We start from the raw sequence: 12,781 nt of genomic DNA, 5'->3' as shown, positions 1-12,781 counted from the left end.
CCCTCCGCCCCCTCCCCCTCCGCCCCCTCCGCCCCCACACGTGGTGGCCGGGCGGGTTGCTGCGTCGTCGATCGACTCGAGCCCGTCGTCGGCGCCGCCCTCGCGCGTGAAGGAGCGGAGAGACATGCGCACCACGCGCCAGTAGCGGGCGGTCCCGTTGAAGGCCGCCTGAGAAGCGGGCACCCGTGGAGTGGCGGGCCGAGGGGCGGAGCGGCAGAGGTGTGAGGTGGGCAGCGAGGGGCTGCCCGCTCGAGGCGCGCGTCGGTCTCGGAGATGTGGACGACCGCGTCGGCGAGCGAGTAGACTGCGTGCTGCCGCGGCGGCAGCGAGTGCATCTTGCCCCTCCAGAGCGCCTTGCGCTCCTCGACGTGCTCCCAGCCCGCCATCATCGCAGCCTTGGCCGAGTGGGCGTCGTCGGAGAGGACGGCGACGAAAGGCCTCCTCCCGGCCGGCGCGTGCGTGAGCAGCGTCGGCAGCAGCAGCTCCGCCGCCGAAGGCGCCGGGTCGCGCCAGAACCAAAACGTGCAGAGCACTGCGTCGAACCAGCCCTGCTTTGCGAGCGCCACGAGGCCGTGCAGGTCCTGCATCTCGTAGATGGAAGGCGGCGTGCGTGGGGTGGCCTGCCCGCCGAGCGCGAGCGGGTCGCCGAGGTCCTCCGCCCCGATGATCCGGTACAGCTCGCTCGTCGGCGGCGACCGCTCCTCGCGCGGCGTCCTGCCGCGGAAGAGCAGCGAGGTGCGGTGGCCCTGCTCGCGCAGCTGGAGGAGGAGGCCGAGCAGCCGCAGGTCGGAGCCGATCGCCTTGAGGTGGTGCTCGTGGATCAGCAGCACCGAAAGGCCCTTCCTCTCCTCGCACCCGCCGACGGACGAGCCAGCACCCGGCGGCGGCCGCAGCGGCAACACCCCACCCGAGCCGCGGCTGTCGCTCGGGTCCACCAGCCGCTGCGTCGCCGCGGCCTGCTTGCCCGCAGCGAGCACCTCGCCCAGCCGCGACGCGAAGAGGTACAGGGTTAGGTGGATCGAGACGGACAGCACGGCGAGCAGCACGAGGAAGCGGTGGCCGCTGCAGCTCCGCGCCGCCTTTGCGACGGCGACCGACCCGCCAGCCCTTGGAGATGGAAGAGGGAGGCTGTTGGAGCGCTGGACGAGTGGCACAGTGAGCTCACTGTCGCTGCTGCAGCGCAGCGGCCGCTTGGGATGGTGCGACAGCTCTGGTAGAGCCGCTCGCAGCGGCGGCCGCACCAGAGCTCGGCGGGCGGTCGCAGAATTCTTTTTTATTTTATTCAAAGGAAAAAGAATTAAATATTGAAGAAGCATGATGACTCCCATTGCAGCCTCGGCTCGAGCTGTCGGCTGGGTGTCCCGGCTCCCGGGGCGCGCGCATCTGCTAGAGGTGCTCCCAGTGCGAGCTCCACTCTTTGCCCTGCTCGGCGATGGTCGCACGCGCGCGCTCGCCCGCAAGCAGCACCTCGTTCTTCGCATTGGCGGCTCGATCCGCCCGCACCCTCTGCGCGCCATGCAAGCGGCGCCGTGAGCATGCGCGGGGTGGCAGCAGGGCTCCCGGGTCGCGAGGAGGAGCATAACCGGCGATGGAGGCACGGTCGCTCTCCGACATGAGGCGCGTTGCACTTGCCAGTGCTGCCCTGGCCTTCTGTCTGCCCGCTCAATGGGTGGCAGGTGCCTCTGCTGCTGTGGCATGCCTCACGGCTGCGACTGGCCGGCGCCTCGGCGCGTCAGCTCGGCTCGGCGTAGCGATAGTGGCCAGCGCAACTCGCCTGGACTCAACGCTCAGCCTGGAGCTCCCGCACGCGCTGGCGCGAGTCATGGCGCATGCAACGCGCCTGAATGATCGCCTCGCCTCGCGCAAATGCGACCGTCCTCGCAGCCGACAGTCCACCGCCTGCTAAAGAAGCACTGCGACGAATGCGGCACCGGCGACGCATGGCAGGCTGGTCATGACGCAGTTATAGGGTGTTGTGTGCCGTCGGAGTGACTCTCTGTGTGTCAGGGGTAGTCAGGGCCGTCCATCAGAGCTCCAGTAAGCTCGGAGACACCCCATTAGCGCGGCCGACCTCTTTGAGTCACTCACTGCCTTCCCGGCGGGTTGGCGCTGTAGAGAGAGCCTCTACAACCAACTCTACAGCAAAATCGCGCTCTACAGTGCTCTACATCTGCATCGCTCTGTCCCGCGCCGGATGTAGAGCTGTACAGCTCTACAGCGCTCTACACTCTACATCCTCTACACCCTCCCTCAGGGGGTATCCTGCCATCACGCACGACGAGAAGGGCGGGCTTCACGCGTCAAGACGGTGATGGAAAAGGTGCGCGTGGCTGTTGCGTGTGGGTGGGTGGGTGGCAGGTAACCTCCGAGGAAGGCGGGTGTGCAGGACGGGGAAAAAAACTCCAGCGGCGTGCGTGAGTGATTACCTGCGCTCTGAGCTTGCCCGCTTCTCATCACTGCCGAAACCTAAAGCCTTCACAAAATGGTGCGCCTGTGCACCCCTCTCCCGACACGCGACCAATACACACTCCGCGCAACCCCACCCCCACCGCTTGGCCGACGACCTCCCCCTCTCCCTCCGGCTCCGCCAACCGCCAGACGCAGCAGGTCACCGAGGCCTTCGACTGGGGTTTCCAGCGCGACTCGAAGGCACAGCTTGCCTATGAGGCCCCCAAGAAGGTTCTGCCGACCCTCGGGCAGCACGGGGACAACGTGCGCGTCGGGGGCGGCGTGATTGCGACACGCACCGGCGGCAGCGACGCGAGCGCCGTCGTGGTTGGCTCCACCGGCATTCAGCTCATGCACCCGGCGCAGCGAGGGCAGGGCACCTTCTCGTGGACGATCCGCAAGTCGCAGGGCAACGACGGGCTCGGCCTGTACGTTGGCGTCGCGGACGCGGACGCCGACTTCCTCTCCGACTCCTGGGGCAAGGCTTGGGCGATGGGCTGCCACGGCTGCAACGTGAGCGCTCCGCCGCCTGCCCAACCTGCACCCACGCCCGCTCCCCTCCCCTCCCTCCGACCGCCAAACTGACGCTCCGCCGCCGTGCCGCAGCTCTTCGCATGGAACGACGCGCGCGGGAACGGCGCCCTCGTCCCGGGCGGCCTCCCAGGCCCGGAGGGCTCGAGGACCGGACCTGGACACGTCCCCGCCACGCCCACTGACGTGTCCCTGACGCGTCTGCACAGGCTCGGAGGACTCGCTCGAGGACGGCACCACCGTCACCGTCAAGGTGTGCCTCCGCTGCCACCGGACTCCTCTCCTCTCCTCTCCTCTGCCCCGTCTCCGCTCCTCTTCGCTCCCCTTCTCCTCACTCCCTCGCCTCCACGCGCCCCACAAGGTCGACCTCTCCGCCTCGCCGCGCACGCTGTCCTTCTCCATCAACGGCGGTGAGTTCGTGACCGCCTCGGGCTGCGAGCTGCCCCCCACGGCGCGCCTCTCCCCGCCGCTGCCTCGAGCCCCAACCGCAGCCCTCCCACCCCCCTTCCCATTCTTGCATCTCCTACTGCATCTCCTCCCTTGCTGGCCCTACTGCTCGCCCCCCACAGCCATCCGCCTCTCCTCCCCACAGGTGCGCCCCTTCGCCAAGCTGGCAGGCGCGGAGGGCGACTCCGTCTCGCTCGCGTACGACGACGCCCCCTCCCGCTCCTCCTCCATCGACGAAACCGCCTCCGAGGCGGCCGCGTCCCTTCGCACCTCGGAGGCGCGCCACGCCCCTAGGCCACGCCCGCCCTCCCCGGCCCCGGCACTCGACGTGGTTAGCAAGAGAGAACAGAGTGTCAGAGACACCGTGTGTGCGGAGACGAGCGAACCCCGAACGCCAAGCCGGAATCCCCTGCCCCTCACCCTCCCTCCCTCCCGCCCACCCACCACCACTCTGCCCGCCGCTTCCCTCTGCGCATCTCCCTTCGCGCACCGACGCCCTGTGGCCCCGCTAGGTGTGGACAAAGACCGAGCGCGTCTCACCGGGCGACGTCATGTCCTTCCTCGCGTGAGCTCGCGCCGCCGGTCTCGACAGCTCCGGCAGGATGCCACACAAGGAGTTCCAGTTCACCTGCCGCACTCCGGAATGAGATGAGAGAAAATGTGTGGTCCGGAGAGCCGTGTTCCTCCACGCTCCTGAGGAGAGCATGCGTGCGTGCGCGCCGATTATTGCTTGTTGGTTCTTATGTGTCTTTGATTTATTACTCTTGTATCAGCCATATTCTACACACTAGGTCACCACCCAGACTAACAGTAACACACCGCACAGCGTGTTGTGTATGTGACAGTCTGATACAGTCGGATCAGTGATCAGTGTTAACACAGTAGTCAGTAGTGAGCGCAGCGCCAGCGGCGAGCGGGGCCGGGGGTCGGGGGACTGTGCAGTGGCGGCTGGCGCGCTGGCTGTGGCAGCGGGAGATATCCCCGCCCCGCCCGCCCACGCCCGCCCCCGCGGGGGCGCGGCGCGCGCCATGTGTTAGAGGTATATGTGGTCCAACACACACAACAGATACTGATGGCGCTTGGGGCTTGCACGTGAACGGAGAATCTCCGGGAGAACGCGAGGCGGCTCAGGCCGCTCTCACGCCTCACGCCTCAAACGCTCAGATGTACCAACGACGATAAAATTGCATGCACGACGAGCTATTCCGTGCGCGATAGTGCGCGTGACGTGTGATCCAGCTGATGACGGCCGAGTTTCTCGCCTAGACCTCGATCTCGGCCAGGAGCGAAGGAACGCTCACCCGCCGCCGCTGACGGCCCCGATGGCACCGCTGACGGCCTGCGACGTGGCCATCGATGCGGCCTGCGCAGCAGCATCGGAGACGACATCGGCTGTTGCGGCCGCCGCCTCGCCGCCTCCCGCCTCGCCGCCCTCTTGGAGAAGTTCTTCGTCGCAACAAATGTCGAGGCAGCCAAAGGGGTCGGCGGCCTTGAAAGCCGCTTGCTGCTCCCACGGCAGCGACGACGTGTTCAACGGGATGGCCTCGAAGCCGTGGGGGCAGTCTCTCTCGTCGCCAAACGAGCTGCCGAGCACACTGCCGGCCGAAGAGGAGACGTCTTCCGGCAGAAACGCCAACTCCTGCGTGCGACCACGAGCGGGGAGCGATGAGAGCGGCGGAAGCACACACCGGATGGAGCGACGAGCGCACCTGTGCGTTGCAGAGCTTGGACGCAAAGCAACGCCGGGTCGGACAACACGTGTCGGCGCACGAGAGGCTCTCAGGGAGGGGCATATCGAGAAAGGATCCCGCCTCCACCTTTCGGTACTCCGCGGGGCAGTCGTAAAAGCACTTTTGCGACTCAAAGCAGGGCGAGCGCGAGAGGTCCGCCGGGCAGCAAACGTCGCGACAGCCGCCTTCTTCAACGAGGACGTAGCCATCGGCACAGGGCCCATCTCCAAAGCAGTTAGATACCGCATAGCAGTCGGAGGGCTCGGAGGGGCAGCAGTGCAGATACGTCCACTGCTTGCTCACCGCAACAAACCCCTCCCGGCAAGAGGACCACGGGTGGGCGAGGTAGCTCTCGTAGCATTTGTTGCGCTGGTCAAATACGTCCATCACGATCGCCTCCTCCACTGCGGCGGAGACGACTGTGCTGACTGCTTTGCCGACCAGCGACGACACAACCATCGCGCCGACCGTCTCGATGATCTGCCGGTCTTGGCCGCCGCCCAAGTGGCTGGAGACGGCGAGGAAGATGGCAGCGGCCACAGTGGTGATGACGAGCGCAAGCCCTTTGCTACGCCTTGGGTACCCAACGCGTCTAAAGGAGATCAACCTGGAGAAAAACGAGAGAGGGCCAAGGGGCGCAGACGGGGTAAGCATGCGGTGTGTTGGTAGCCGGCCGGCCGCAGCGGGGTGCGCCCCAAAGTAATTTCTGATGCGGAACTGCCAAGGGGTTCCATGGCTTCGCCTTGCCGAGAAGCCGGTCGACGGAGGCCACCCCATCATGAACCCCATCACGGCCCCTCCCGCGCGCCAGAAAACTTTTTGCTCGCTCGCCGCCTTGGTTGTCCGATACAGATTTTCAATGTACGTACTTTTAGCTTACTGGGAGAAAAGAGAGAGGGGGTTGTGTTCTCTAGGCCCCTAGGGGCCCTACGCGCGGCGTGAGAGCTCGGAAGCGAGCTTAGCACGGCGATCGAGGATGGCACGGTTCACCCCCTTCACCGAAGCGATGGAGATGCGTTCCGCGTGGTGTGACACAAAAGAGAGGCGGGAGTGGGGAGGGTACGCGGTGCGGTCAACGCCCGAGCGCTGAGCCTTGCGCGCAAGACAGTTGATCTTTGCAACTGCAGGCGGCGAGAAGCCGCCGCCGAATGTCTCGTGGAGAAGCAGGTTGAACTTGTTTCGTTTGCCGAAGATCCCATCATGGTAGTGGCCACGCTGTGACTTGACGTAGCCTTGGCCGGTGGTGTGGTCGAACGCGCGTTGACCACGGAACCCGCGTTGCTTGCAGCCCATGTTTGCAAGGCGGGCGCGCTCTTCGGTGTTGCCGAAGGCGAACTTGTCTCCAACGGAGCCGGGGTTGCCTCCGGTGTCGGCGCGGCCGACCCCAACAGGCAAGCCACCCCGGAGGGGGGTCCAAAGTTTGACCTCACTGATCTCGTCTTTGCCCCCGGGAGCCGCGCCCGGCTCAGCCAGGTCGGTTTTGTAGCCCTCGTTGAACTGTTTGGTGAGCTCAGGTTTTTCGGCATCTCCCATAACGGGCCGGGAGATGGAGACGGCGGCGACACAATCGTACCAGGCGCGAAGTACGCCGTCGTGTGGGCGCCGCCGGGCGGCGTTGTTGAGGAACCAGTCGCCATGGTAGTCCTTTGCACCACCGACTGTGTCCCCAAGCTCGAGTGCCCGCGTGACAGTCGAGCGGCACTGCGTCTCTCTCTCAATGTATGTGGCTCTTACGTACATTCCCGGAGGAGGACTGCTGACAGGGTTTGCGATTTTTGCCCCAGCTTCGGCTGAGTGAGGGCTGACAAGCTGCCGAGACCAACTCACTGTGACGACTGATTTAACCTCGAGAACCCGTGCGTCGAGCCTTTCTTTCAAAAGCATGCAAAGTATCAGTTGTAGGCTCGGCCGCGGATGGTGTCATGGACAGCAACGACGTGCAACAAGATCGCGCATTCCCTCCAAGTGACGGCTTGGTGATCCCGATGCTGAAAGGTCGACTGGGAGACAGCTTGCGGCAGCTTGCTTGGTCAGTACGGTACGCTCTCGAGTACGGTTACCGCTCGCACCATCCACCTGACCGATTTCACGTACAGCCGGAAGCTCAAAGGCTTCTTGGTGCTGAAGAGGGCGCCATGCCTCGGGTTCCCTTGCCCGGGCCTCAAGGACAGCAAGCGTAAAATCAACTGCAAGAAGCTGTGCTATCACCTGCAGCTCCCAGTCCAGGCCCTGCCGCTCAACTCGACAGACTGCTTTCGGCGTGAACAGGTGTGCAAGGTCGTGAGCTTCACAGACCCGACAACGTGCATCGCCTGTTCCGCTGGCCATGACGTGAACGTGTGGCGACGAGCCTTCTCTTACATCTACCCCGCAATCACACCCACCGCGCGCATCGACACATTCACATCAACACATTCGGAGGCAACGCTGGTGATCCACTTGCGTGGTGGCGACGCACTGTCACTCATCCTTTTATGGGGGCAATGGAGCGCAAGATGCCGCCGTGCGCGATGTACGACGCGATCATCTCGGGGAAGCGTGATGTTGGCCCGCCCTACAAGCGCGTGTGCATTGTCACCGATGACAAGAAGCACCCGTGTGTGCAGACGATCAAGTCGAGGCATGCGGGAGTGAGCATTTCGGTGCAGAGCAAATCTCGCGAGCAGGACGCCGCTGTGCTACTGCACGCGCGCTACCTAGTAGTCGCCGCGTCGTACTTCTCAATTACGTTAGCCGTGATGAACCCGCAGCTCAGGCGCCTGTATTACGGCGATTTCCGTGAGATGCGCGATTGGTTCCAGCCATCCAGCGGTGCGGAGGGGCAGTACACTGGCTCCGCCGCCGAGATCATCGCGCTCAGCACGCCTGGGGTGGAGGACTACCACAAGAGGCCAAATTCCACGCAGCGCGTGCGCTGGATGGTCCAATATGACATAAACAACGTGACACGACTCTTGCACAAGTCGTACACACCTCGTCAACGAAACTCTTACTTACGCCGACCCTTTCGTCAAGGCAATGACACCGATCGTCGCATTGCCTCACGATGATAAAGGCATTTTTTTTGCGCATCGCCGCCTACTCCTGGTACAAGCGGGGTGCCGATATCGTGATGGGGACTATACGTGCTTGCATGGATTTGGCGTTGAGAAGCACGTCGGCCACGGCATCTGCCTGCTGCACGTGGCGGCGGGTAATGGCTCCAGCTATGCAGCAAAAGTCCTGGGTGACGTCGGCCTTAGTCGGCCTGCCCAAGGATGCGTGTGAGGCCAATAAATAGTAGTACTAGAAAGTGGCTGGCAGCAGGTTACAACCGTAGCATGTCAAAAATTCCAAACGGTTTCCAGAGAGAGAGAGAGAGAGAGAGAGAGAGAGAGAGAGAGAGAGAGAGAGAGAGAGAGAGAGAGAGAGAGAGAGAGAGAGAGAGAGAGAGAGAGAGAGAGAGAGAGAGAGAGAGAGAGAGAGAGAGAGAGAGAGAGAGAGAGAGAGAGAAAGCGGATGAGTATCCGAGCGGATGGGTGTCCGAACGGATAGGTATCCGAACCGATAGGTATCCGAACGCATAGGTATCCGAACGGATAGGTATCCTAAGGAAGGGATGCGCATCGGTGATTGAGACGGAGGCAGGAAGCCGTGATTTCTTGTTGTCCGTTGGCGTTGCCAGCCAGCAAGCAGGGGGGTAGGGCGCAATCGCTTTGTTGCACCCACCCAGGCATGTTTGAGCACTTTTGAGGACTATGAGGAGTTCTGACGAGACTCGACAGGGGAGGACAGCGAGAGTGTGAACAGCTCTAGAAGGGGGACAACGGTGGTTCGGCGACAGGGACCCAGGAAAGTGGGAAGTGCGCGAGGCTGCCGTCCCCACGTCCGCTCTCGCTGCCTATACGCTATAGCACCGCTCCTGCTGGAACGGTAGAGGAAAGGGTCGGTGCTCCCCCGGACTGGGGAAATCTTGACAACGCATGCATTTACTCGTGCGAAGAGCAGCGCGATGGACCGAGAAGGGTGTGGCGGGACCAGTTGGATGTACGGGAAGTGAGTCGGAGGTTGCATCAGCCCTAAATGAATCTCTAATCAATGATATACCCCCTATATACTCTTCTAATGCATGATTTTGGACTGTGAATGTGATGTTCCACAGTAGAGGGAGTAACATTTGAATGAAAAGAGCATTTGAATGAGGTGTGAATAGCATTTGAACGAGGTGTGGAACATCACATCACAGTCCAAAGTAAAGAATATAGGTACTATGCGAAGCAATCCGCCGTGATCTCGAGGTGAACAGCGTCTGCGAGCTTCGACGATCTCTCGCTAGTGTCACTCAAACGCGTTGTAGGTGAGCTGCTTGCTGCTGGCGCCAGCTGTGCGACACTCTCAGCCGAGCTCTGAGCCGCTCCTCGCCCCGTGTCGCAGGCCATTCGACGGCTCATGCGCTAGGTTCGCCCATGGCAGCGTGCGGCTTGCCGCGCGTCGCTGCCGTCTTGCACGCGGCAGCAACATCAGCTCAACCAGCTCTGTCGCGCCCGCTGCCGCCGCCCTCGGCCGACACGGTCGCGCCGGGTGTACCCGGTGGCCTCTCGCCGTCGCCAGCGCGCGCTGAACCGGAACCGCCGACGAAACCGCCTATAGGTGTGCTACGCGCCGAGGCACCGTGCGGGCCGGCCACCAGCCGTCGCCGCCACCACACTCGCTGCCCTCGGCTCTGCCGCCGTTTTGCGAGCTGCCTCGCTGACCGGTTGCGCGGCGTGTGAGTCGCTCTCCGCCCTCGGCGCGACTAGTCAGCGTTAGCGAGCGTGTGTGTTGCTGATCGAGCCGGCGGAGGCAGTCCCGAGGGCTCCGCGCAGAGACTCGAGCGTGTGGTAGAGCAACCGTACTCACTCGGCGAACGGTGAAATAGCGACGGTGCCATTTTTCAAGGTCGTACGTAAAACGCGGACCGCCTCCCCCACCGTGCGATTGCCTTCAGTGGCCGCCAGACGTCCGAACCGCTCGCTTCTGGTGTGCAGCAGGGATTGCCGGCGAATGCCGCAAGTGGCTTTGGTGCTCGCGAGCACCCTCGCATACCCTTTCTTCGGCCTAGGGCCAAGCCTCCGGTCCCGTGCCGCCCACATGTTGCCCGACTTGGATGCCTGAGGCACGGCTGTGGCCGGTAGTGCACGAAAAACGAGAAAACAGGCATTTTCGATTTCGCCGACTTTGCCCATTAACCCTCGTACGCAGATATGACAAAATACGTCTGCTCATGGCGCCGCGCCCTGGTCTGGACACCAGATCGGCCCCCCCGCCCCTAACATTAGCCTCCCAGCCGCTCTGTCGGCCATAATGTTAGGGGCGGGGGGGCCAAAATCACGCAAACCCATCTGCGTACGAGGGTTATGGGTTTCTCCTGCCGCGCACATTGTCATCGACTTGTATCCGACTTGGTGGCTGTGGTGATGTAGCGATGGTGTGGGTCTCTAGTGACCTATACAGCTCCTCCGTGTTCCGTCTCCTGACAAAGAGCACCTGCTCCTACACCTGAAAAGAGAAATACCGCGCTCCGCGAGAACTCCTGACACCTCTGCTTCGCTTGATATGGCGGGTGATGAACCGCCTCCCGTCGTCACGAACGCCAAGCGCGGGGCTGCGCTGGCGGCGGTCGTTCTCCTCTTCATCGCTGGCGTCACTCTGGCTTTCCGCCCGGTGATTCAAGACGGCGATACAATTGCCATCCGGTGCTCACTCGAGAGATGCGAAAATAGACACACCACCTCTTTGCGATGTGGAAAGGCGCACCCGTCCCACGCGTGAGACGCCTCGCCCGCACCGCCACAGGAGCGTCCACACGGGAAAGTACCTCGCGCTCGGTTCCGACGGCAAGCTGCGTGCTTCGGCTGCGACGTCTTCGCTTCCGGCGGCGCGTTTCCGACTGGTCGCGCTGACAAAGACGACGGTCGCCACCTTCAGGAAGCGGCCGGTCGCTCCGCTGAAGGAGCACGGCAAGCTCGGCTGCGACTGCACCGGCGAGACGGACGAGCACGGCTTTGGCCGCTACTGCCACAACTGGGAGAGCGAGTTCCACCGGCCGTGGTAAGCTGCTGCCCCGACATGCACACGGGTCTGACCCGCGCGACACACCACTGCGGTGTCCCGACACCCGGGGGCGGCCTGGTACCGCACGATGCATCTCCGCGCACCGCTCCTCTCCGTTCCCTCTCTCCTACGTCTCTCTGACCTTGTGCCGCCCTGCCTCCCGAGCTGTGAGCCTGCTCCAGCTGCCAGCAGCTATCGCTGCCAGCCTGCTCTCGCTGCAAGCTCCGACCCCGTGCAGGTGCTACGTCAACGGGACGTCGTGCAAGCAGGGCCTCCGCTCCAAGCGGCACAGCAGCCGCCACCTGCAGGTCCGTATGCTCTTGGTATTCTGGTTCAGCTCAGCCGCCGCCACGCGCATCCTCCTCTCTTCACACACGACCGCCCCTCCCTGCCCTATCCCTGCCCCTCCTCGCCTCTGCTCCCCGCCCCCCACTCCGCCGCCGCCTCTCGTCACCAACACCGCCCCTCGCGCCCGTCCCGACCGCCCTCCCCGCCCCCCGCAGGTCTGCTCGCAGGAGGAAGGCTACCTCGGCCCGGAAGGGTGGGAGCCGGCGGCGGGGTGCGCCTGCTCTGGCCGCGAGTCGGTCCACGGCCCGCGGGGAGGTAGATGCTGCGTGCTGCACACCGGCCGGCGAGGAGACGCCGCTTCGGCTGTGTTCCCGTCGCATCCACGCCCCAGCGGCCCCTTTCGTAGCACTCACACTGCAGACCCACCCTTCACTCTTCCGCGTGCCTCGCTCTGAAAAACCAGGCTTCGGAGGCTTCTGCCGTGGCTGGGAGTTCGTGGGGCAGACGCCTTGGTGCTACACGAACAACGACTGCCCGGACGCCACCGGGCCGGAAGGCGCAAAGTACAAGGATTGCATCCAGCTCGCCCAGCCGCCTCCGCCGCCCTCGCCGCCGCCGCCGCCGCCCGCTCCGCCGCCGCCGCCGAGCCCTCCGCCGGTCAAGATAGTCGAGTCCAAGGGGGGGTGGGGGACGCCGGAGCAGTGCCCTTGCTCTGGCTGGTCGAGCAAGCACGGCTTCGGGTCGTACTGCAAGGGGTGGGAGCTCGAGGGCCAGACTCCGTGGTGCTACGTCACCGAGGCGTGCCCGACGACCATGACGGCGGGCGGCGCCTCCGACCCCCTCCTCTAACACACCTCTAACACACCTCTAACACACCTCTAACACACCTCTAACACACCCCTAACACACCTCTAACACACCTCTTAACACACCTCTAACACACCTCCGAGGCACCTCCGAGGCACCTCCGAGGCACCTCTCACGCTGAGGCACCTCCGAGGCACCTCAAAGGCACCTCCGAGGCACCTCTCACGCTCGCGACCGCAGGCGGGCGGCAGCTTCGCGCACCGCTACATCCAATGCACCGAGGTCCAGAACACGCTCTCCAAGCTCCTCGGCCGCCGCCTGCAGAGCAACGGCCCCGCCGCCACCGCGAGGAGCAAGGTGGAGAGTCTCCCGCGGCCGCCCTCCTCAAAGCCACCTCCCCCCCATACACCTCCGCCACCTCCCACCCAGCTGCTTCCCTCGCCCCCCCCCCCCCCCCC

General features: G+C 64.0%; 2 protein-coding genes across 2 annotated transcripts in view; both read left to right on the top strand.

Annotated features, from left to right (window-relative positions):
• Nucleotides 1-2,311: 2,311 nt before the first annotated feature.
• EMIHUDRAFT_210724 (hypothetical protein) lies at nt 2,312-3,995 on the top strand (the record flags this gene model as incomplete). The annotated part of the gene is made up of 6 exons (XM_005768724.1): nt 2,312-2,320; nt 2,599-2,961; nt 3,197-3,232; nt 3,341-3,389; nt 3,597-3,757; nt 3,939-3,995. 6 exons carry the CDS (start codon nt 2,312-2,314, stop codon nt 3,993-3,995), a joined length of 675 nt encoding a protein of 224 aa, XP_005768781.1.
• Nucleotides 3,996-10,722: 6,727 nt separating this feature from the next.
• The window catches only part of EMIHUDRAFT_451539 (hypothetical protein), a 3,564-nt gene continuing 1,505 nt past the window's right edge, over nt 10,723-12,781 (top strand). The window contains exons 1-7 of the mRNA XM_005768723.1: nt 10,723-10,870; nt 10,971-11,225; nt 11,467-11,536; nt 11,744-11,831; nt 11,923-12,079; nt 12,242-12,305; nt 12,564-12,680. Coding sequence (XP_005768780.1) covers nt 10,731-10,870; nt 10,971-11,225; nt 11,467-11,536; nt 11,744-11,831; nt 11,923-12,079; nt 12,242-12,305; nt 12,564-12,680 — 891 coding nt within the window. The 5' untranslated portion in view covers nt 10,723-10,730. The remainder of the gene's footprint in view (nt 10,871-10,970; nt 11,226-11,466; nt 11,537-11,743; nt 11,832-11,922; nt 12,080-12,241; nt 12,306-12,563; nt 12,681-12,781) is intronic.

The sequence above is a fragment of the Emiliania huxleyi genome (assembly GCF_000372725.1).
Source record: "Emiliania huxleyi CCMP1516 unplaced genomic scaffold EMIHUscaffold_45, whole genome shotgun sequence".
In the NCBI taxonomy this organism is placed as follows: Eukaryota; Haptophyta; order Isochrysidales; family Noelaerhabdaceae; genus Emiliania; species Emiliania huxleyi.
The sequence above is the reverse complement of the archived record's forward strand: the minus strand, read 5'-3'. Positions and strand labels throughout refer to the sequence as shown.